Source organism: Kluyveromyces lactis (assembly GCF_000002515.2).
Source record: "Kluyveromyces lactis strain NRRL Y-1140 chromosome C complete sequence".
NCBI lineage: Eukaryota > Fungi > Ascomycota > Saccharomycetes > Saccharomycetales > Saccharomycetaceae > Kluyveromyces > Kluyveromyces lactis.
Genome location: NC_006039.1, coordinates 1,546,921 through 1,571,974, shown reverse-complemented (window position 1 = coordinate 1,571,974; position 25,054 = coordinate 1,546,921). Strand labels below are relative to the sequence as shown.

The 25,054-nt window shown below is 38.8% G+C and overlaps 7 protein-coding genes across 7 annotated transcripts; 1 reads left to right on the top strand and 6 right to left on the bottom strand.

Moving 5' to 3' along the window:
* Positions 1 to 178: 178 nt before the first annotated feature.
* KLLA0_C17710g (uncharacterized protein) lies at positions 179 to 2,644 on the bottom strand (the record flags this gene model as incomplete). Its single annotated transcript, XM_452991.1, has 1 exon — positions 179 to 2,644. One exon carries the CDS (start codon positions 2,642 to 2,644, stop codon positions 179 to 181), a length of 2,466 nt encoding a protein of 821 aa, XP_452991.1.
* A 1,955-nt stretch (positions 2,645 to 4,599) lies between these two features.
* CCA1 (tRNA adenylyltransferase) lies at positions 4,600 to 6,069 on the top strand (the record flags this gene model as incomplete). The annotated part of the gene is made up of 1 exon (XM_452990.1): positions 4,600 to 6,069. The coding sequence occupies one exon, from the start codon at positions 4,600 to 4,602 to the stop codon at positions 6,067 to 6,069; it is 1,470 nt and encodes a 489-aa protein (XP_452990.1).
* A 537-nt stretch (positions 6,070 to 6,606) lies between these two features.
* Positions 6,607 to 8,979, bottom strand: BCK2 (Bck2p; the record flags this gene model as incomplete). Its single annotated transcript, XM_452989.1, has 1 exon — positions 6,607 to 8,979. The coding sequence occupies one exon, from the start codon at positions 8,977 to 8,979 to the stop codon at positions 6,607 to 6,609; it is 2,373 nt and encodes a 790-aa protein (XP_452989.1).
* Positions 8,980 to 10,106: 1,127 nt separating this feature from the next.
* Positions 10,107 to 14,837, bottom strand: DNF1 (aminophospholipid-translocating P4-type ATPase DNF1; the record flags this gene model as incomplete). The annotated part of the gene is made up of 1 exon (XM_452988.1): positions 10,107 to 14,837. One exon carries the CDS (start codon positions 14,835 to 14,837, stop codon positions 10,107 to 10,109), a length of 4,731 nt encoding a protein of 1,576 aa, XP_452988.1.
* Positions 14,838 to 15,521: 684 nt separating this feature from the next.
* On the bottom strand, positions 15,522 to 16,102 carry UBC13 (E2 ubiquitin-conjugating protein UBC13; the record flags this gene model as incomplete). The annotated part of the gene is made up of 2 exons (XM_452987.1): positions 15,522 to 15,971; positions 16,073 to 16,102. 2 exons carry the CDS (start codon positions 16,100 to 16,102, stop codon positions 15,522 to 15,524), a joined length of 480 nt encoding a protein of 159 aa, XP_452987.1.
* A 772-nt stretch (positions 16,103 to 16,874) lies between these two features.
* Positions 16,875 to 18,653, bottom strand: PAB1 (polyadenylate-binding protein; the record flags this gene model as incomplete). Its single annotated transcript, XM_452986.1, has 1 exon — positions 16,875 to 18,653. The coding sequence occupies one exon, from the start codon at positions 18,651 to 18,653 to the stop codon at positions 16,875 to 16,877; it is 1,779 nt and encodes a 592-aa protein (XP_452986.1).
* Positions 18,654 to 19,507: 854 nt separating this feature from the next.
* Positions 19,508 to 24,085, bottom strand: CHD1 (chromatin-remodeling ATPase CHD1; the record flags this gene model as incomplete). The annotated part of the gene is made up of 1 exon (XM_452985.1): positions 19,508 to 24,085. One exon carries the CDS (start codon positions 24,083 to 24,085, stop codon positions 19,508 to 19,510), a length of 4,578 nt encoding a protein of 1,525 aa, XP_452985.1.
* Positions 24,086 to 25,054: the final 969 nt, after the last annotated feature.

The window sequence follows — 25,054 nt, the reverse complement described above, 5'->3', positions numbered from 1 at the left end:
AAAATCAGAAATAGTAATTCTTCTGTTTCATTTTTTTTTAAATATGAAGATTTCCGAATAGTCATATTAATTAAATAAAATAGGACCTGTTTGCTTCTATCAATGCTTTTAATCGGTAAGGGAATGTTCATAAAAATATTAATAATACATCTAATTTCCGAGATCTTTATTTTTTCCGTTAACTACCAACCTTAGGGGCAGTGTCTTGATCTGGAACACATGGAATCTTTTTATTCAAGTGCTGTAGGACATGATCTCTTCTCTTGAACTTTTTACCACACTTTGGACAAGAATGAGGCTTCTCACCTGAATGGACCGATTTTTTATGTCTTGTCAAATGATGACCAGAGGAAAACTGTCTTGCACACTCTTGACAAACATAAACCTTTGAACCATCGTCCAGAAACATTATTTCTTCATCGTTTATTTTTGATTGTGCTAATGCAGACGTTGGAGATTCAGGATCAATTTTTGCTTTTGGTTGTTTTGGTGCTTTCTTCCTTGCTGGCTTGTTTTTACTTGGTGAAGTTGGTGGTGTTACAGCCGGAGATCTTTCTGCAGTAGAAACCTGGTTCAACGTACTGGTTTGACTAGATTGATAAGGATGTGGGATCGGTACCATCATTGCGTTAGGATTCCCGTACATACCACTCAGAGATACTGGAGATCGAGATGATTCCCTTGATATATTGAGAGTCACTCTGTTAGGTGATTGTATTCTTTTGATGAAAGGAAGCTGCGTGCTTGAACTAAAACCCCCTAAAGGAGATTTTGTATTACCAGCTTGTCCATAAGATAAAACATTAGAGTTATATGAAGGCCTTGGTGAAAGAATTGAATCTTGTAATATTGGGGAATACGGTCTTGGATTTGAAATATTAAGGGGAGGAAGCTGATTGAATGCTGGAGAAGAATTAGCCATTAATGCAAGTGATAGAGCAATCATGTTGTCTTCATGATCGTGTGATGGCGAGAAAAAGGCATTTTCTGAAGGGGACATTTGACCTGAAGGTGCTGGTAGAGGATTTTGTGCTGGAGGTGGGAAAATAGCCTGCTGTTGAGCCATAGATAAGGGCATGAACTGTGATTGTTTCTTTTTGAACTTCAACGTTGGATCCTCTAACGTTGGCTCTACGATGTGAGACAAATCCATCATCCTTGACAGCAGTGGGGATGATACTCTTGATATAGAAGTATTACTGTTAAAAGCACCTTCCTTTTTAATTCCAAAACCATAAAGTCCAGTCTTTTGACTGTTTGGTGTAGTAGATCTTATCGAGCTATTATTATTATTGTTAAGATTATCCAGGTTTGCCTTTTCGTCTAATAAATCTGAATTCGTCTTTAATAAAAACTCTGGAGTTGATTTTACCGAATCGAATGACCTATCAGAATCACCCATCTTAAATTTTTTTAGAGGCGGACGTTCTTCTAAAACTTCTTCTAACGTTTTTGATGATGATATCGACTTATCGTTTTGAACCTCTTTCCCAGTTTCCTTTTGTGCCCCTCCGTTTGGCGAATGCATATAATTTGATCTTAGTTTTTGCACATTGATACCGACTGCATCGTCGATACACAGACATTTCTTAGCCTTAGCACCAATGTCCAACCACGATGGCAATGCGAAGTTAACTGATTCTGCCAAGTTATAACCATAGTTGAACCCAGCGTGATATCCGAATGGGTAGGTAACAATAAATTCTTGCTGACGATGAACGATATGGTTACATCTAATACCGTTACTTTGAAGCAATTTCGGACTTACCAAAAACATCTTATGCCTTAAAAACTCCGAACAATTCTTCGATTCTTCAGGGAACTGTTCCTTCATGAAATTATAGAATTTTTCTGAATCCTCTTGGGGAATCGAATACCATTGTTTTGGAGCCCCAAAATGTATATAGTTAATGGAGTAAAGATCTTGATCTTCTAAATGCCATGCAAATGATGCTTTCCACAAACCAGCATAAAGGTAAGATTCGTTTACACCAGGAACTTTTTCATCAAGATATTCCAATATACTGGGCAATGACGAAATATTCCATTCTTTCACCGAATCTTCAAACAAAGATCCGAGACTATCAGCACCGTACATGGGCTCCGTGAAATTAAGAGTCTTCCAATAGTAGCTCTCCAAAAACTCAACACGTTGTTCGTCGTCAAACTGTTCCAAATGATCACAGTTAAAATTTTCTCTAAATTTTTCGAAATCGTCCAACGTAAACGAATCAAGACATTTTGACCTTACTTTGTTACTCTGCTGGTGCGGCTCTATCCCAGAAGAATCCTCATTCTTAGCTGAGTGTCTACCCTCAGGTAGCTTATAATCGTGCGAAAGATGCTTCCACTGTATTACGTTGTAAGATTTAGGTTTTTCCACGTTTTGTACAACGAAAACACCTTTAGATCCACTGATATGCTGCTGAATAGGAGTCTTGATCTTAATTTTCTGCAAGGTCTCTGCAGACGGTGGGAACGCAACCTTATCTACCCACTGCTCCGGGGGTACAATCTTAATAATACCTGACTTCATCCCATATTTATTGACTTCACACATAAACTTGTAAAAATCTCGAAACGTCTCATAATCCGGTTTGAAAACAGGTACAGAACCTTCATAATGATCCGGTTCATATGACATGACGCCAACACTGCTATACAAACTGATTTTCCCGTATCACTCTAAATGAAAAAATCGACTGGGAAATGGAACTGAAAAAACAGTATAGTTATTTGAACCTGTACCAAAAAAAAAAAGGGTTTTTACCTTAATCCTAGATAAGATGACCTTAAAAAAAAATTCTTTCTTTTTGTAAACAAAATGATTTCTTTCTGGAAGCACCGACTAAATCCTTTGGAAAATTGGCTTGCTGCTCACTTCAGTTTCTGGAGTTTCAATAGTAACCTTTAAACACACCGAAAGACACCAAATGTGGACTCATATATGCACTTTTCTGTTCGCCAGTCGCATCTTCCTTTAACTGGCAAAAAACTATAAAAGCTATATTCGATCTTTAAACCCCCAAAAAATAGAAAAAACTGTCGAAAAATTTGACGAAAAGAAACGGTAATATGTGGTGCACGGGGTTCACCAGATTTTTAAAGGGTGCGGTCACGTTAATTATCACATGTACACGTGATATGTGTGGCTGTTCTTCCCAATAGCTTACTATGAACGCTGAGAGAAGAGGTTTCAACATACATACATACATACATACATACATATATATATATATATATACGAAGTATCTATCTTTTCGCTCCATGATGTGATGACTCTTAAAGTCGTACCTTTCGTGTGCACTTTCTCTATATTAGTTCTGTCTTGCAATAAACGTCAATATCTCCTCTTAACGATATAACTATGTGTCGATTTCAACCCAAAAAGTATTACATTGAGGTGGAATGCGTCTCTACTGGTCTTGAACCACACAAAAGGCCAAAATCTGACAAATTGTTTACTATCATTATCCTGTTCTTAATTCAGCATGAATTAAATTGGTATTCTTTTCTGATCAAAGGTGATAGATTTAAGATAAAGACGACGTTGCTGATGCTCCAAATGTTCTTGAAAATGCTTCACAACCATTGAATTCCGATTCTTGCTTATGCTAAAATGTAGACTTGCTCTATCTTGAACAATCTAACACGTCATATATGGAATACTTGTCAGCCAGTATGATCTTTATCGTCCACAATTGTGTCTTGCTTCCACTTTGGGTGGTATTTTGGAGCAGTTATCTGGTTAGCAGCAATTAAACAGATCTTATAATCTGACTGTTGAGCCTGATAGCGCGTCTAGTTGGCTTTCAGATCTATGTTTCATTGTATATACTCAGTCTTGACACATCTTATTTCAAGCCGTGGCCGATTTGATACCAAGTTTTGTCCGATTAACGAGAATTTGTCCGGAGAAGTCGTTAAAATTGGTACGTGATTATCTCTGTGAAAACCCAACATTTCTATTTTGTTTCTTATCTGTTTCTACTTTTCATTCTGTTTCCACAACCTGATTTGTGTAAAAAACATCGGGTCACTTTCGAAGGAAAGGCTGAGATGTTATCACGTGATTTTGAATGTTACAAATGGAACGCAATATCATGGTGACAGAATGACACCATCATGAATATACGGATATATATACTGAGGTTGCCAATCGAATAAACCAGCACAACCCACTTCTGTTAGAGGATTTGCAAAGGAGCTAGTTACATACAGATAATGAGGATCCTTCATTGCTTAAGAACAGAACAAATCACGTGATTTGTAGTATATTAGCAGAACCACTTATATGTACACACGTACACATATAGACACATATACCTTCAGTACAGCTGTTGTCGATGGTGCTCCCTAAGTAGGTGTTTCTGAGCGCAAATTGGCTTGGAAGCTGACGTTTCTAGTTCGGACTCACTACCGTATTCCCGCATTACCCTACCGTCTATATGCCTAATCTTTCCTATTTCAACATGTACTCATCATCTCATCTCATCTCACTTCATCACATCAAATCACATCACATCACAGCTTATCTTCTGTCCAAGGCAACCACTCCACTCTCTAGAGCATATTGTATCTCAACAATTATACTCGACCATGTTCAAAATGGTAGCGTCGAAGATACAGTTGAATAAAGTTGAATCGGAAATATGTACGCTGGTGAAAGAGTTCTGTTCTCATTATAATAAAGCGAATGCAGAGACTGAACCTTTGGTAGCCCGAATCACCGGAGGTTGGGTCCGTGACAAGTTGTTGGGAAATGATTCTAATGATCTAGATATTGCAATTAATAACATGACGGGTGAGCAATTCGCTGAAAAACTATGTGCTTTCCTGCAAGATCGGGGGTTAGAAACGCATTCTTTACATACCATTGATAAAAACCCATCGAAATCTAAACATTTGGAGACTTGTACCACGAAACTCTTCGACGTTCCAGTGGATTTCGTTAATTTGAGATCAGAAGAGTACACAATGGAATCTAGGATCCCGAAAGTGGAATTTGGAACCCCATACGATGATGCGATGCGACGTGATGCCACTTTGAACGCTATGTTCTACAATATAACGGAGGATAAAATCGAAGACTTTACTAAGAAAGGGTTTCAGGATTTGAACGATGGAATATTACGTACTCCTTTACCACCAAGACAAACTTTCATAGATGATCCTTTACGTGTTCTGAGATTGATTAGATTTGCATCAAGATTCAATTTCCAAATTGACCCGCAGACTTATCAAGCAATGAGGGATCCTGGTATCCACCAGTCCTTCAACCATAAGATTTCCAAAGGTCGTGTATATACCGAAATGCACAAAACTCTTACATCTGCTAATCCCTTTTACGCATTGGATTTAATTCAAGGTGCTCATCTTTCCAGAGTTATTTTCACCACTAATGAAAGTTCTCCTGAAATCGAATCCATTTATGAGAACCTGGACCAGCATTTAAAGAGTTTAGTAGAAACAATACCAAAACTTTTAAAATCACACACAACATTTGCTAGTGTTTTCCCGGGCATGCAGGAGCCTTTGATATTATCACTTGTATTATCTGGATTCAAAGGATTAAAGGGCCCAGATCCAGCAAAGCCTAAAAATTCGATACCTTTAGCTGGCGTTATTACAAAAGAAGGCTTAAACTTCCCTAATACTCAAGTAGACAACGTTATCGCTTGTGTTGAATCTGAGGATTCCTATCATAATTTAGTTAAGAATGGAAAATCAATGAAAAGATCGGAGTTGGGTTTTGCTTTGAGAAAACTTGGTAAGAATTGGCAAATGGTTCATTTCTATAATCTATGTTTGGATTATTTACGCCATGGAGATGAGCCAATTCCACATTATGACGAATTTTATAAGCATGTCCACGATTGCAAACTAGACGATGTCTATACTTTAAAGCATATCATCAACGGTAAAGAACTAGCGAAATTACTGGATAGGAAACCTGGCATTTGGATGGGAGAAACATTAGACAGAATCCTTATTTGGCAACTAGATAATCCAGATATTTCGAAAGAAACCTTTATTGAAAACCTTAATGACATAGTACATCTTCCTTGATCTTAATAATATCATATAGAATATAAATAAATAAAAGATTTAATTACCACTAATTAGCATCTTATTTACCTACCAGCTTTAAATTATTATCAAATTGAGGTGATTGCAAGCCTCAGCAGAAGATGACTTTTTTACCCCCTAAGAGGGTTTAAAAAGGATCGTTCGAAATGGTTCTTTTGAAACACTAGTTAGATATCAATACTAATGGGTGCAAGAATGAAAAGAAGGGTTGTTTGGTTTTCCTTTTTACAATAGTATGGTTGATTGCTAGCAATAAATGGAAGCTTTGTTTCACATATCTGCATCCAGTAAATAGCGAGGAGCACGCAAATAATTGAAAAAATGAAGATGCGGATTTCGATGCAGGTTAAAACTATTAAAGAATGTAAAATGCTTTTCTTTTGACATAATTCATGACACTATGATTAGTGTTAATAAAATAATATCCTTAAATTATTCAGGAAACTCATTAAGTTGTCCCAGCTTGACAGTGTAACATATTTTGTTGTATATGTTTTACTGAATCAGTCAAGTCTTTTACTCATTTGGCAGATCTGAAAGATTAAATCCGTGTGCCAGACGATCAATATCATTCATAATACGTGACTGAAATGATAAGTTCGAACTATGCATTTGATGACTGGAAGGCATTAAGGTAGTGACCTCATCCTGTGAGGTATTCCCACCTGTAACTGTAATAGGTGAGACGTTCATACCTGATGTAATGGTTGATGTGTCATTATTGGAGCTATTGAACACTTGATGTAACAAATTTCCGTTATCATTAAATAGTTGCGATGGAGCTAAATCTTCGAAGTTAAAGTCCATGTAATTATTGAATGATTCGTTACCATATTCTGTACCCATTTGCTTGGTATGCAAAACCATCTCGCTGTTCGTATTGATATCGGGTAGATGATGTTGATGCTCTGCAAGAGGATTCTTAGATTCCATAAATGAGGGGTAAGAATTAGCGTCCGCCAGCTCAGGGGCTGTTTGTCTAGTAGAAATTGTGGATGTGGATGATATTCCAATATGGCTGCTTGACGCACTTGTATTCATGGCAGACTCATACTCCTCATCTTCATGAATCGTTGGTCTGAAGTAAAGATGGCCATCATCTTCAAGCATGTCTGCATCCTCAGAATTCTCTTTGACGGATCTCGGTTTAGGAAATTGCATCAATGCACTATCTGCAGTTCCAGGAGTAGAAGACGAGGAAGAGATGGAGGTGATACTATTTGTACAAGCGTAATTCATAACTGCTCCTTGTGCAGAATGCAACCTTGCCATATCTGATATCGATTCTTGCTTTTTCCTATGGGTTGGCTTATTTCCCTTGTTATGAGTGTCCAAATACGATTCCATACCTGGCAGTTCAGAACTGTCAGTATTAGAAATCTTCATAGAAGTTTGTAAACTAGTTAAATCTCTGGAAAGCCTATGGTTGGAAGTTCTAGTATTCGATCTTGTTCGGTTTTGAGAACCGGACCGTATTGGCGAGTAACGCATAGAGGAAGTAACCGAAGTACTACTTTGATGTCTATCTAAAGCCGGGATAGAAGGTTGTGTCGCCGACAATGAGAGAAGAGAACTTATGGACCCGCCAGTGTTTGTTCTTTTCCTCGTGAATAATTTACTGAATGCCACAGAAGCATCGTTCTCATCAGTGAAATATGTGGATAGTGTATCTGATGATACATCGGATTGGTGTAACGATGGAACCGATGAAATACGTTCAGTGTCCTGATATGGTTCCATGTAGTGGTGATCAAAGTCGTCGTCACCATCGTCATCCTCATCACAGTTTCCCGAATGACTGGATGCATTTGGTTTAATTTGCATTAGGGCTCCTGGAATGTTGGACAAGGAAGTTGATGGCCCATTTGGCTCTAACTTTAGGGTTGGAACCATTCGCAACTCAATATTCGACTGACTCTTTGTGTTTTGTAACGCGTTAGCATGACCACTTGCAGTTTGAGCTCCATTACCTGCTGATTTAGCTATATTAAACTTCAGCAAGTCCATCTTTTCCAATTGTTCGCTTTTGACGAATTTCTGAGCTGATTGGGCTAAAGAGCATCTACCATTGTTTCTCACCAAAGCCACGTTAGAGCTAGCAGATCTTGTCAAAGCAGGTTTTTGTCCATTTGGAATAGGTTCAGATCTTGGAACTATTTCATCCATTTGCTCAGATTCAACAACGGCATTGCTTGGGTTATACCTGTGGCATTTCAAGAAAGACCCATAAGTTCTCTTGGCGGCAGATGCCGGTGCAGACTGAACAGTCAAAGTTTTACTAGCTATGATTGTCGAACTCGAACCGGGACTGGAAGCTGACCTACCGTCATTATTACCACTGTTATTATTTCCGGTAAAAATTCTCAGCATTCGATCCCTCTTAGATTGTTTCTTCTTCTTCTTTTGCGTTTCTATAGTGTCTTGCACAGAGTAATTCACGAATACCATTTCATTCTTACCGTTAGAACCAGATCCTCCAGCACCATTTTTCTTTGATTTAGATGTCTTAACGGCTTTAGTCTCACGTAAAGCCGGTGGTTCACTTAACTTGATCTGAACTGGACTAGCCATGATATTCACCTTATTCGAACCCTTGCCACCTTTTAAAGACATCGTAGGACTGTACTGAAGTTGCGAAGAAGTCATAGGAGGATTTAGATCGTTCAAAGTTGGTTTCAAATTACTTTGAATGATGACTTGCGAACCATGTGCTGTTGACATTTTTTTACTCTTGACATCGAATGACGTCCCATTGTTCATGTAAGCTTGCCCAAAAGCCGAATCAAACGATATACCTGAACCCAGTGGTGTCAAATCTTCCATCGGAGAACCATTCATGCCGGCTTGGAAACCACCGTGACCCGATGAAGAGCCTGGAAATCGTGCCATCTGAAAAAAAACAGAAATCCACAGTACCAGAAAGAGCAGATTAGAACTTAGGTCAATAAGGATCTACCAATCCTAACGCCAACACTCACTGCTGCTTGCTGTGATATCAAAATTGAAACCAAAGGTGAGTTTGGAATCAGTTCAGTGTAGTCTTTTTGAAACCAAAACAGTGTATCTAAGCAAAGTGAAAAAAAATTTAGCAACAAAAAACACACGAACACACCTCAAACAGTAAAAATTATATGGGGACACTAATACCTAATACTGACGCCAATTCAGTAATCACGGTCAATGCGTCCTGGGGTATTCAATCCTTGACTTTTCCTTCAGATCTCAGATCTAAGAAGCACGCTGTTTTCTCCAGGTTTATATTTAACACCACTTATTTCATGGTTTTGGAAAATTAAAGATCTCTCTTTTCACTTATATTTCATTATTTACTAACATGGTTCTCACGATATATTTAAAAATGGCGGAAGTTTGCTTTCCTCGACAAGGCAGGTGATCAGAGGAGGGGGGTAAAAGACGTTGTAAGAGATGTCGGTGCTCGTTAAGAGACTGGTATGGCAATATTCAATTATAGTAGCGTAAATATATGATATCCTTTTTACCATGAAAAGTTTGTAGTTGGCTTAAGCAGGTTTTACATAAAACCGGCCTAGATATTCAAGAAATATCCATGGTTATCCATGCCGGACAGTAGTTCTTTTACGCTGGTTAGACAGGGAAAACCGAAAAAAATCTCTGCCGGAGAACAGAAATACTGGAATGGGATATTTCCGTTAAAAATAGATCCCGGACAAAAAAAAAAAGAAAGTAATATAGTGGTGGGATTCTCATGAGATAGGGCCCCGACACATACATGGTATATCACAACTGTTTCTAATTTAGTTTATCTTGTTTAAAGTTACTTAAAGTTGGTTAGTTAGTTAATTTTACATATATAACATTTCTCATGCAATGAATGAATTATAAGTGTAGCAGAAAGGAAATTTTGTTTAGGAATTACAAACTGTCACAAAGAAGTATTGAAAGTATTTCAATTGGCAATTATGAGGACAGTCTCTACTATTACGTTGAAATGAAGAAATTGGAAAGTTCTGTTTTTTTTTATTTTTCTATCACTTTTAGTCATGACTGCTTAATAGTGTCGCGGCTCTAGTGACACCCGGCAACTCCAAGGATACACGCGCACGTTCGACGGAGTATCTGTTGTCTAATTGGTTTGAATTTCTCATCTCTGCTCTTGTTATCTCTAGAGATGGACGTCCTGATGACCTTTGATGACGGTTATGTGGGTAGCTTCGAGGTGACGTGGCAGAACTGTTGAACAATTCATCCATTGGGATCTCTTCTGTCTGTATACTGTCTGTAGAAGATTGAGCCATTTCTATGTCTTTATTGTAAACAAAGGCATTCTTCACCTTTGGTCTATCTGGATCGGTTGGATCGTACCCTTCTGGATAATGATCGAAATCACCTCGTTTCCAACATTCACGGATAATATCGATATCCTTTGGCATGTAGGTCCTTAAGAAAGTATCAGCAGCAAATCTTGGTAGCAAACAGAACAATATACCAGCAAACATGATAGCCCAAAAGACCGGTTGCCCGTAGATATGTGCGGCACTCTTGTAAAACTCTCCTGATGAAGTGAAACTTGACCAAATCCCTGTCCATGCAAATATACACAAACAAGACAAGGCAATGAACAAAGAAGAGAACCAATCCCAACGGTATTGATGCAACAAAACGTATGTGTTACAAGAGACAACTGCAATAGTGGCAACAAAAACACCAACCCAATATCTATGATCAAGACCGAACCCATTCTGAGTAACTATACCAGTCTTGTAATAACACAAATATGGTAAAAAGAAACATATAACCGATTGGTACATAGCATCGAACATGTAAAGCCAGAACTTGGTTTGATTCCATTCAGATCTCAAAATACCAACACGATACAACTGTGGAACCACCATCGAAACAATATCATTAACATCTTGGTCCAAGATACCTAAGAAGATCACTGGTAATGAAGTAAAGGCCAAATTGAATAAAGTCAAATATGTGTATTCGAACAAATAAGAACCATCGTAGTTGTTGTAAACACCATACCAAAACAATGAAAGCGTGAAGATAACGTTCTTGTAGAAAAATAATGGAATCATCTCCGCCATTCTCTTGTAAGACCATCTACCATGAACTAAGACTAATCTTGTTAGGTATCTGAATTGACCGATAGCATAATCCGACGACATGACAGCTTGTCTACCTTCTTCACCGGCAATACCAACACCAATATCAGCAGATTGAATCATTGCAACATCGTTAGAACCATCACCAATTGCTAGAGTCATGACATCTAAGGTGTTTTTCACTAGTTTAACCACTGCAGCCTTTTGAGCTGGAGAAACTCTGCAACAGAGAACCGCTTTACAACGTTTACAAAGCAACAAAAACTCTCTTTTAACGTCGTCATTACGCAAAGCTAACTTCAAAGCGTCACCATCAATGATAACACCAAAGTTACCTGTCGGTGGTTCATGAACTTTTTTGGCTTCTTCTAGTTCCTCATAGGAGCCTGACATCTGGAACTTCTCCTGCAAATATTTCAAAATTAAGTTTTTAACAATTTCCGCAGGCTTGCTTCCGTAAATGTCCACGTCATCACCAGACGCTTTGATAACCAAAAGTTCCATCTCATTATTCAATAGATTGCAGGAGAAACCGATGTTGATAGCAGTTTCAACTTTATCACCGGTCAACACCCACAACTTGATACCAGCTTCTCCTAAGGTGGCAATGGAATCTGGTACACCATCTTGTAAACGATCTTCAATAGCAGTACCACCTAGCAAAGTTAACTCACGTTCGATTACATCAGCGACCTTTTCCATTTCATCTTCACGATCAACAAGGGCAGCAGCTGCAATCTCATGTTTTTCGTTCCATTCTTGGTATTCTTTCCATGACAATTCTCTTTGGGCAATACATAGAGTTCTTAAACCTTCTGTGGCATATTGTTCCAAATGCAAGGCCGTCTTTTCTAGTAGCTTTTCATCATTGTTCTTACTTAGTCTGGAATAGATGATCGAGTCTGCACCTTTACAGATTAGCAAAGCTCTTGGTTCTTCGTTTGGATTTTCAGATGGAATTTTTAGAATGCATGACATTCTCTTTCTAGTAGAGTTGAATTCCAACACATTGAGTAATCTGTATTCCTTCTGAACTCCCTGAATATCGACAATTACCCCGTTTTTGGTTCTACCAACAAAGCTGAAACCCATGTCTCTTGCAGTACCAACAAGAGCTGCTTCGTCTGGAGATTGAGCCTTGAAATCCATAATTTCTGGATCATCTTTGTTTTCTTCCACAAGAACAGTGTGACAAAGTGCTAGTGCTAACATGAAATTTTCATTGCATTTCTTTTGCGTTTCTCCATTAGCACCAGCGGTATCTTGTACGAACTCTTTACTGACAAATGTCACATTTTCTGGGCGTAACTGAGAGTTCTCTCCTAAGATTTTCAAATTTGCTAACATAATTTCTTTATCTTGAGCAATTCCTTCCTTTTCTAGGGCACCCTCTTCTTCAACATCAATACCTTGTCTTTTACGAAGACCAGCCAAAGCTTCTGTATAAGCTCTACCATATGAAACACCATTAATCGTACATTTCTTAAACTCCATGACGTTTTGAGTCAAGGTACCAGTCTTATCGGAAAATATATACTCAATTTGACCCAAATCATCTGAAATAGTCCATGATTTTGGTGTGCATGGATAATCCAAACGCTCATTATACAAAGCGACATCACCATAAATGAATAGCGCTTGCGCGGTCTTTATAATTTCAATAGAAATGTACAAAGAGATAGGAACAACCGATTGATACAAGATAAGCGCAACCCAGAACGAAACTACACCATTTGCAGCCGCCGAGCCAGCAATGCTACCAAATTCAAAGTAATTTCTAGAAGTGTTATCCGTTCGATAATAAACACCGTTTACAATACCTGCGGCAAAACACAAAACAAATAGTAGGGCAAAATTCATGAAAACAGATAGATTTAATTCTCTAGAGATTCTAGAAACCTTAGTTGGAGTGACACCGGCATTCAGCATGATCTTCGTATCAGGACCAGTGAACACTACAATACCCATAGCCCATTTTGTATTCCTCAACGTACAACCACGTAATAATAGATTATTGATGTTAACAGGTTCATTCTTCTCAAGACCAGTTTCTCTATCAACCCATTTCAAATTACCTTGATACGAGTATAGGTTACTATGTGGTCCCTCACTTTCCACCTTGAATTTAGTTCTAGTTATGTTACGTGAATTTCTGATCATATGAGAACATTTTAAAGATTGACGAACCTTTAAATTCGTTTCACCATCTAAATTCTTGGTCTCAACGTAACATGCACCATCAGAGTCCGATGAAGAAAGTAAAATAATATCAGCAGGAATTTCATCATTATTGTGAACTCTGACGATATCTCCTACACTGACACTTTTCCAGTAATCTTTGGCAAATTTACAATCTGGTAAGACAGGCAATGAAGGGTCAAGAAGACATAAATCATCTTTGCCACGCTCCGTCAAATCTCCACCGAATTCAGACTCCATAGAGTTTCTATAGGAACCGACAGAATCCAACGAATTTCTGGGAGTCTGCGTTTGTCTGATCTTATTATGCATTTCATGACGTTTCCTTTGAGCCCGCTGCTTTTTACCCTCTTCGGTAAAGAGTTCCTGGCAGAGATGAATAAAACGGAACAGCACCCTAGTATTTGCCTTCTTGAACTTTCTCCACAAAGATACTTTATCGTTGGACACATTAACGTTTTCGACACCTTTCAAAATGTGTGTTGGAGCGTTGTTCACTTCCATATCCAATATAGTTCTACGCGAATCTTCAATTGCATCTTTGAAAGAAGTGAGCACCACAATAACAATCAATGGCACAGTAGCCAAACCTGGATTTGCGACACCAAAAATTTGGAAGAAACCCATGATAATCAAGACAAGAAAATATACATTAGCGACATTTTTAAATTGGAATGCGATATTCTTTGGGAAAAAAGTCAACGGTGTATATTTAGTGGTTCTGATCTTATTACGAGGGTAGTATATGGTAGAGTTACCATCTTCGTCTAAAATATCTTCCGGTAGAGGGAGATTATAGTAAATTGTTCTTGTTTCACGTTGTCTATGGGATTTATCGTAATTTTCGTCATTATCGTCATCAGAGCTGTGACCCTCCGCTGCAAGGTTCGTATCATCAGCGAATGGGTTATGAAAATTTTTCTTGGTCCAACGAAGGGTCTTAGCTCTGCCCATCGCTGGCTTACCTTTCTTATCTCTTCTGGTACCCCAACGCATACGTTTCACGTGCTTGGAATCTTCTGCACTGGATAACTGTCTATCTTTTTCTCTTTCATCTTCTTCGTCAACTGCAAAGTTACCTTGATTGATGATTGGCGTATTTACATATGATCTTTGGTCGTCCGCTCCCGTGGTCTCAAAACTGATCTCTTCAAATTCCTCATTCTTCAAATCAGAAGTTTTCCCAGTGTCTCCAAACGTTAGCTGCTGGTTCTTTTTCTTACCAATCTTTGAGGGCGATGACGTTGATCCATTCTTCAATATAGAACCTTGTCTACCTTTCAGTTTAGTTTTAGAACCATCTGCTTCATTATCAATGGTTCCATCCAAGTTCGAAGCAAATTGATTTCCCTGTTCAAACACAAACCTATCATTAAATGGTGAATCTGGCGAACTATCATCCTTAAAACTTCCAGAATAAGGATCAGAGTCCTTTCCCTTTTTCTTTGGTCCAGTCATTCCTGATGTTCTACTTCCTCAAAGCACACAAACCACGAAACAATACTCCTTTCCAGCCAAGAAAAATCACTCAACTAGACACAAATTTGCACTGGTATGATTCTGGCAAGAGCACGTATTACAGATGTATTAACTTCGATGTTGTTCACCCTTTTCTAACCCAGTATTAACCTGTGAAATATAATGTTCTGATATATACTCAAATAGAGAGAGTCGAGACAGAAAGATGCACTCAAAAAACCGCTCAAATTAAAAGTGCGTAATCGTACAGTATTGAAAGACAATCGAAATCTGAGTTATTAGTACCGGATGTCAGCAGCAATGGACTACAGCTGAGTGTCCTGTACTAATATACTCTCAAGAATTAAACTTCAATGTGGTTCAGAAATGGAGAACATGTTTTGTTCAAAATTTCGAAAAGCCTTTTTAATTTGAAAACCTTTCCTATAATGTCAAGTATTTCCGAGAAAGCCGTTTCTAGATGATTAATGGAGAAACAGGAACACTTGACACAAGAAAACGAAGGCAGTTACACCACACAAAAAGCCTTTTGATTGTATATGTCAGTGGGTTTAACATTCTGTTTCCAGCTAATCCTCTAGTTTAGTGAATATATACGTTCATGTATATAAATATATGGTATGTGTGAGTTAGAATTTAGCTAAGATCATTTGCAAATTCGAGTTATTCTTTTGCTGGTTCCTCATCCTGAGTAGGTTTGGCGTAAAGTTTGGTCCATTCTTTTGCCTTTGCAATTGCGGTATCTTCATGCTTGATCCATTCCTCAGCGACGTCATTAGCTAACGGATCATTCGGATTCGGAGATGCAAGCAAGGCTTGCACGGACAAAAGTACTGTTCTGATTTGAAGGGCAGGTGACCAATTATTTTTCAAAACATCGAGACATATTCTACCTAACCGATCGATATTGGGATGGTATATTTTTGTCAAAAACCTTACCTTTGGTGCTTCCATTGGATAATCATCCGGTAGGAACAATTCTAGTTGGAAGACCCCATTTTCATAGGGACTTTGCTGCGGACCCTCTATCGTCACTTGGAAATAACGTAAATTATCCTCATGTGGTTCTGCAGTGATTCCGGGGACCGGATCGCTCACTAACCTTTCAGTTTCCTGTGTAAATGATATTTTTTTTTTTCTTGGTTAGTTATAACGCTATTAATTAATACTCAGATAGAAAAGAACGTGTAAGTTTCCAAAAATTTTCAACATACTTTGATAATTCTCTTGGGTAATGCTGCCATTGTACTTTGAACTGGGTGATCGGTACTCGATCCGCCGTAGAAAATCAGGAATAGATCCTGATTTTAAAAAGGGTTAAAGCTTTTAGTGCCTTAAATGCCTTCAAGACCTTTAATATGAAACTATTCGATATCGAAAAAGACAATGCGAAGTCACGTGATACTTCATCATCATCATCATCATCATCACAGGACAGTATACCGTCCATGTTGATGACTGTCAGAGAAAGGTATATAAAGACTGATAAAAAAACCTTTTGAAAATGCGAAAAACCTCTTCATTAAAAAGACTACTAATGTCCTCCCATTAGAGCTTTAGTATTATATAAAACGGGTAGAGTAACAATAATAGTTAGATAGAAAAAATCAGTAAGAAAAAATTTGAAGAGAAAAATGGGGCATACCTCCGGATTGAATTAGCGGTATGGAGAAAGGGTAGAGTGATGTGATGGATTGTGGTAATATGGTATATGTGGAGCGTGGTAATTTTTTTTATTGGTAAAGATTAAAAGCACAACATTTTTGGCAACAATGGAAAGCCTGTGATGAACAAAAAAAAAAAAAGCGAGAGAAAAAGAAGAGTGGCAGAAAGTAGTTTATTTCGACTAGTTTAGGTCTATAACAATGCGTAAGCTAATTAGCACCACCCAGTTCCAATGCGTGAAGCTGAGACTATTCATATAGTTAGCTGTTCGTTTTTTTTTTTAATTTTTCTTTTTCTTCGGGGGAAAGATATAGAAAGGACAAGATGAAGATCAAGGTCAAAAAATCAAGTTTAAGCTTGAGCTTCTTGTTCCTTCTTGAAGTTTTCGTAAGCAGCTAAGGCTTCTTGGAATTGCTGTTCAAATTGTTCGTCGTTGTCCAACAATTGGATGACTTGCTGTGGTGGTAGATCCAAGATCATACCGGTGATCTTACCAGCGGCGTTTTCGTCGTCAATCTTGGCACTGACCTTCTTGTACAATTGTTCACCCAAGGCTTGTCTTTGCTTTTGTTGTTGGATGTAGTGTTGTTGTTGGTGTCTTGGGAATTGGTTTTGAGGTGGCATACCTTGGTACATTGGACCGTTTGGTCTACCAGCAAATTGTTGTGGTGGTGGGACCATACCGTTCTTTGGAATACCGGCACCCATTGGGCCGTTCATACCTGGGTTTGGACCTGGGAAACCTCTTGGGGCCATAACACCATAGAACATTTGTGGCATGTATTGGCCTGGCATACCAGCAGCAGCGGCAGCAGCTTGTTGTTGTTGCTGTTGTTGGAATCTGATTTGGTTTCTGGCTTGAATTTGTTGAGCCAATTGGGATCTTCTGACATCCTTTCTTTGAGCAATGGCAACGTACAATGGCTTACCGGCAACAATTTGTTGGTTCTTTTCGGTCATAGCCTTGGTAGCTTCTTCTGGAGAAGAGAAACAAACGAAACCGAAACCCTTAGAGTTACCCTCTTGGTCTCTCATGACTCTAGCAGAGGTGATGGTACCGTATGGGGCGAATTCTTCCTTCAATTTTTCGTCATCGATGGAATCGTCCAAGTTCTTGATGAACAAGTTAACACCTTGGAACTTAGCCAATTTTTCCAAACGGTATTGTTCGTATTGTTTCTTCAATTCTTCAGCACGTTCGTACTTCTTTTGAGCTCTGCCAACGTACAAAGCTTGAGACTTGAATTCCTTACCGTTCAACTCTTCAACGGCCTTGGCAGCGGCGTTGTGGTCAACAAAGTTAACGAAACCGAAACCCTTTGGCTTACCCTCAGCATCCTTTTCCAAAGCAGCAGAGACAATTTCACCGTATTGGGAGAACAACTGTTCGAACTCTTCGTCAGTGGTTTCAACGTCAATGTTCTTGACGTAAATGTTGGTGAAGTTAGCCTTGGCTTCTTCCAACTTGGAGATACGGTCCTTCTTTGGAACGTGCATGGCAACGTAAACTTCCAAACCGTTCATCAACATACCGTTGACGGCTTCAATAGCATCCTTAGCATCGGATTCTTCCTTGAAATGAACGAAACCGAAGCCTCTAGAGTTTCCATTCTCATCTAAAGCAACTTTACAAGACAAGACTTCACCGAAAGTGGAGAAAGTTTCATGCAAAGCCTTGTTGTCAATGGCTGGGTGCAAGTTCTTGATGAAAATGTTACCAGAACCCTTCTTTCTGATAGCTGGGTCACGTTCGGACCACATAATTCTACATGGTCTACCGTTGATTTCAGCATAGTTCAATTCTTGAATAGCTTTCTTACCAGCTTCGTAATCAGTATAGTTAACGTAAGCGTAACCTAACGAAGCCTTGGTGACGGCATCACGACAAACACGGATCGAGGAAATTGGACCCAATGGTGAAAACACATCGTACAACAATGCTTCAGTAATGTTTGGATCCAATTCACCAACGTACAATGAAGCGTTGTTGTTTTCAACCTTAGAAACAGAAGAAGCTTCGCTTTCAGAAGCAGAAGTGGATGGAGCACTGGCAGATTGAGCTGGTTGCTGATCATCGTTGATCTGCAAGTTTTCCAATTGCTCAGCAGTTTTTTCAGTAATATCAGACATTATGAGATGAGATGAGATGAGATAAATTTAACCGAAAAAGATGGCGGTTGGTTGGTTTTGTAATGTGTTTTTAAAATATATGTTTTTTTATGGTTTTTTAATGTGTATTTTAGTGTATTGTTTTGTTTAATACCCACACAGTTGCGAACCTTTGATGAAACTATTAAGTTTTGATTTAACGATGGATGGAAATGAAAAACCCTTAGTTAACTTGAATTCAAAAAGACTTCTAACTGGAATGTTTTGACTAATATTAAAAAGATATAAACCACGCTTATTCTTTTCTTTTACCAAAAACAATTAAAATACAGGATACAGATGATACCTTTAGAGAGTTTGCTGACTTTGACCGTGGTCTTTTTAAACAAACAAATTGCACAAAATAAAATGTTACAATAACTGAACCAGAAAGGTAATACAAATAAGTAACAAACGAAACAGTATAAACTAACCAAGATAACTAAAAACTTATAACAAATTAAATAAATGAAACAACATCACAAGAACTTATTTAAAATCGTTATATAATTCATCCATCTCTGTGAGAACAGTCCTTAATTGTTGTGATGAGTTAGCCAAAAAGTGAAAATTTTCATTGAAAAATTTAAAGAGTTGAAAAAGAGTTTAAAGCTTTTCCACAAAAGGAAAGGTAGGTACGTGCGAAATGATCTGAGGCATCACCACAACAAACCAGGTATTTTACTAGCAGCCGGCTGTTTCTGGTGCGCCCTTGTGCCTCATGTCATTTATGAAGGTAATAATAACTAATAGCAATATGTTGTTGATTAGATATCTTTTTTTTTTTCGTAAATTGATAGGCGTATATATCTCTATGTTTTGTTACATTTGACTAATTAATGTTCAGAGGCTTTGATTTTGTCGTACATCGCCAGGAGTTTGGAAGATGGGACATCTCTTGGCCAGTAATATGCAGTGAAAGACCATAAATGTCTTTTATATTTTTCTGGAGAGGTCTTAGACGAGTCCTTCTTGTGCGATTCGATGTAGTCACCAACACGTTTCAATTCCTTCTTCAATAGGTTAGCCCATTGCTTACGTTCAAGACCGTCTCCTCCAGATCTTAGACGTTTGAGTGAGCTACGGACGTTTGTCATCGTTTTCTTACACTCTTCTTCGTCCATACTGTCGTATTCTTTGTCAGGAAGACGGATATCGGCTTTTGGTGCCAACGGTATGTCTTTACCTTTCCTCTGCTGTTTTTTCGATCCGACGACAGGCGTACCAGATCTTGATGATGGTTGTTGATGGTGATGGGCCTTGCCACGCTTTGTTTCGGAGCTATTGTCTGGTGTAGAGTCCTTGCCGGTTAAGTTAACACTATTGCCGTCACTTGGGGTACCAGCGGTATGGGCATTTTCGTTCCCATTGCTGTTCCCAGCAGTAGTAGCAGACTTCTTTGGTTTACGTTTGTTTTGCTGAGGCGTCGTGGTTCCGGTTGACGAAGAGCCGGCAGGGTGAGATGGATCAGTTTGGGGACCCTTAGCTTCGTCTCTTAGGACAGTGAATAAGTAATCGACTCTTCTACCGAGATGCACAGCACCGGGAGCTTTCTTCACTGTTTTCTTATTAGTGTTTTCAGAAGACGCCGTCACGATTGGTGTGTTTGCCGTAGTGTCAGGAGTTTCTGTCTTTACAGCATCAGCACCAGGTGTTGAAGACCCCGCAACAGATGCCCCTGGAGCAGATGGTGTGAGACTAGGTGCTGCAGGAGTGGCAGCTTTCTGAGTAACTTCATTGTTCAAGAAAAGTTTTTCAGTTAGTCCCAAAAACGGATCATCTCTGATTTGCATCCATGCACCGTAACCATACTTATAGATACCGATTAACAGCTTCTCATCGTCTTCTTTACCCCATACGCAATTCCACGCAGACACAGGTTTTGGATTCTTATTCACGAACTTGAATTGTAACGGGTCGTCTTTGTAGTTTCTTTCCACAAAATTGGATAAGAATTTTAGATTGTCGCGTCTATTAACAAGGGTGTCTGCGTTTAGTGCTTTAGTATCGTGGAATTCGAATAGGATGGCTCTTTTCTCTCTTCTTTTAGCAGATAAAAGAGTGATAGGAGTTTCTTTACCAGCATCATCTTCAGGCTTAATTTCCAAGTTTTTAATTTTCTGTCTGTATTCGGCTGCATCCTTTTCTAACTTACTAAATATTTCATGCCTCTTAGCCTCTTCGTCTCTCATCAAAGTTTCTGCCTCTGTAATCATTTCGTGGTAAAGCTCTTTATATCTATCAATAGATTTTACGGGTAATGATCCATCGGCAATCAGCTCTTCAAACTTGTTTTCAATATCACCAAATCGAAGAATACACTTGTATAATGCTCTGATTTCTCTTTCACCAAAAGCGTCCAAGTTGTTAGCTTTAGATCTCTTTCTAGATTTGGAGTTACCTTCGTCTTCTGAGTCACTCCCAAACGTTTCTCCGTTGACAGATCTCTTAATCTTATCAATGGCAGCAGTTTTACGGTTCATTATATCTAACTGTTCTCTGACATATTCTTCGTCGATACGCCTTTGTTCTTCATCCTTTAGTTTCTTGAGTTCATCTTCGGGGATAATGTCATCCCAATCAACATCAGCTTTATAATCCGTAACTTCAAACTGTCTCAAGAATTCTTCTCCACCCAAATTCGATTCCCCAAGCTCTGGAGTTGTGATATGATCCTCTGCATGGTTCAAAACTTCATCCAAATTCAAGTCTTCTAACTTTTGTTGATTATCATTTGGTTTGAACATATTACCAGCACCGAATTTCAAGATTTCGGAAAGCTCACCGGCACTCGGTTCATTCTTCTTGGTTGATGATATTTTGTTACCATCTGTGACACCAAGAGAAATAATAGCGTATTCTAGAATCATCTTCTTTCTTGCACGCTCTAAGACTTCTTCTTCAACTGTATCTTTGGATACAAATCTATAAACCATGACATGATTCTTCTGGCCAATTCTATGAGCTCTTGCCATAGCTTGTAAATCCGCCTGTGGATTCCAATCAGAGTCAAAGATGATGACAGTGTCAGCAGTCATCAAATTGATACCTAAACCACCGGCTCTGGTAGATAGCAAAAAGACAAAATCGTTAGAATCTTCCGCGTTGAAATGGTCAATAGATATCCTACGCTGAGCAGAAGGCACTGTACCGTCAAGTCTTTGGAAATTTATACCTTTGATAGATAAATAGTCACCTAGAATATCTAAAATTCTAACCATTTGTGAGAAAATTAGAACCCGATGACCATCCTTTTTCAATCGTGTCAAAAGTTTATCCAATAATACCATCTTACCACTGGACATGATCAACCCTCTTAAAATGTTTTCTCTAGATTTGTGACCATCACCAAACTTAGAAAGAACTCTTTCTTCGGCGTTATCAAAAAGATAGGGATGGTTTGATGCCTTTTTCAATTCATTCATAACATTTAGAAGAGAAACGTGGCCGCCCTTAATACCAGAAGTCAAAGCAGAATAATTCTTTGTTAGAATGTTCTTATAATACTCCGTTTGAACATCAGAGAGTTCCACTCTTAAGATACGTTCGGTTTTCGAGGGCAAGGATTTTTCTACATCTTTTTTCAAACGACGAAGAATAAAGGGTTGTAACCTCTTATGCAAATCTCTGATGTATTCTTCCTGTTGTTCGTCCTGATTTTCAAAGTCGATTTCTTGATCAATAGTGAATCTGCCTGGCATTAAGAAATTCACCAATGCCGCCAATTCTTTAATGTTATTTTGTAACGGTGTACCGGTGATTAACAATCTGTTCGCAACTTTGAAACTGTTTAGAGATTCATATAGAGATGATTCTGCATTTTTCAAACGATGAGCTTCATCCACAGCCAGGAACTGCCACTTAATTGAACCCAACGTTGACCTATCTTTCAAAATATACTCATATGTTGTCAACAGAACGTTAAATTTGAGATGTTTTTTGCCCTTAGCTTGTGGGTTGGTGTAAAATTCATAATCTTGAATTAAGTCCCTTGAAGCTTGATTACCCATATAGTAAACACAGTTCAAACCAGGAGCCCATTTATCAAAAGTTTCTTGCCATGCAGGCATGGTTGATAAAGGTACCACTACTAAATGAGGACCGTTTTGTCTTCTAGCGTAAATGAGCCAACTGATAAATGAAACAGTTTGAACAGTTTTACCAAGACCCATCTCATCAGCAAGGATACCGTTATCGTTCTTTGACCAAAGAAAGGCCATCCAATTGATACCAGTCAATTGAAAATCTCTTAGTTCCCCACCTTTAATGAAACTAGGTTGGGCGTCTAGCTTTTCGAATTTCGGTCTTTGATTTGCTGGGTAATTAGAGGAGTTTTGTGGCATTATCTTGGAATTGGTTCTGTTTTGGAACTCTTTTACCTGTTCAGGAGCCATCTTGACAATCTCGGAGGCTACTTCCCAAGTACACTCATCATAATTTAAACGACGCCATTTTACAAGATACTTCAATTGGGACGAACCTGATCCGTCCTCATTTTCAAAACGTTCCGAGTCAATGATCCGTTCTGGCACCTTGAACTCTTCGAATTCGTCAATTCTACGCTCATGCTCAAGATCCATGACTTCTATATCCTCTCTGGTGGTATATGGGTCTGCTCTCACCTCTTGATCTAAAATGATAAACTGTTTATAATAATTCTCTATTCTTTTCAAACCTTTAGTCCCGTTCTCCTTGAGGTCCTCGTAGGACTCCCAACTGTTATGTAAATGAGATTGATCTGCCCATTTAATAAGGAACTCAAAGTTAGCTCTGATGGAATCCACATCCCATCTACGATTCTTCGTCGATCCCGAATTATCAACACCTTCCTTCAAACGATGATCGACAACGATGTCGATGCTATGCGTTTCCTGTTGCGGCGACGGCGAAGCAGAATATCCATCTTGCAAGTCCATATCCTCGCTATCCAAATTATGACCCTCATCCTGTTCCTCGGAAGATTCCATCAAATCCTCATCGTTAGAATCATCATTTAATGTATAATTAATGACTTTATTATTATTCCGAGACGAAAACCTGGTAGGCAAAACGACATTTTCCTCGTCACTCTCCTCGACACGTTTCGCTTGGCGTTTACTCTTTGAATTACCAGCACTGACACGCTTCCTACCCCTTTTGGCACTAGGTGCGCGGGTTGGTTTCCTTTTCGAACCGAAATCATCAGTGTCACTGAAATCATCAATTTCCTCTTCTTCTTCCTCTTCTTCGTCATAATTATGTTCCTGTTTCACAGCCTTCCGCTTTTGCTTACCCCTTCTGGGACGAATCACTTCCTCATCTGAATCTGAATCTAAACCAGCATAAGTATTATGGGTGATAGCGGCTCTATGCGACCTACGCAACCCGTAAAGTTCCGGATTCGCTAAGACTTCGTCTGGTAAATCCTGTACCATTATTGCATGAATCTAAACAGAGGGAAAAACAAAAAAAAATATTAATACAAAACACAACTTTAACACTCTGTGACAATAGATTCGTTCACCTCCACTGCTTTAGAATACCTATCGAATCCTTAAATGCAGATATTCTCACGTTTAAATCGTGTGCTCTGTTGAATGGGTCTTTTCTTTACAGGTTTAGATTGGAAAAAGAGTTCAAAACAAGTTTTGACTACGGGAAAGATACAGACGATATAGGACTAAAAAAATTTTATAAAACTAGGGTGAGAAAGAGGGTAACTAGGAAGTAATGTATCACATTACCGTTGACAGGTGACAACCAAGACGGGGATTACATTACTATCCATCTCAATCGATGGGGCAAGGTAGCAAGAAGTAGAAGATGATCGGCACATATGTCAGTGGAGACAGACTTGGCAAACGCTGAATAAACACGTACATGGCGTGTCTACTCGGTTTGTTCAGACCGAAGGAAAGAATAAGGTTGGATAATGAACGGTCAAACGGTGGTCAATTGAGGAGGTTTCCAGTTGATAAAACAGCAGTTTCAATTTCAACAGAAAAAAATACAGTACAGTATGAATTCCGTGAATATTTCAAATGCTGGCGATTTCAAAAAGTCGACAATAGAGAGCATATCCCGTACTAATCGAGTACGGGCCCCTTTCATCGTATCAGTAACCAAACGTTTACACACTTGGTGAGCAATTCCATATGAATGATGCACCTCAAAAAGGGAGGAACAAACTCAAGCACTTATATCGCGTTGCCCATTGAAAAATGGGCAACGCGAGCCCACACCGGAGAGACACCCCTGAATCAACCACAATGACATAACTCCAGGGAAATTCCCACCATAGTGGCACTTTCCCGCCCAAATCTACCCTTGCTTCTTCGACATGATTTAACCGCCCAAGTTCCGGAAAAATGATTCCCCGAAAAGTGATATCCAAAGAAGAGAAA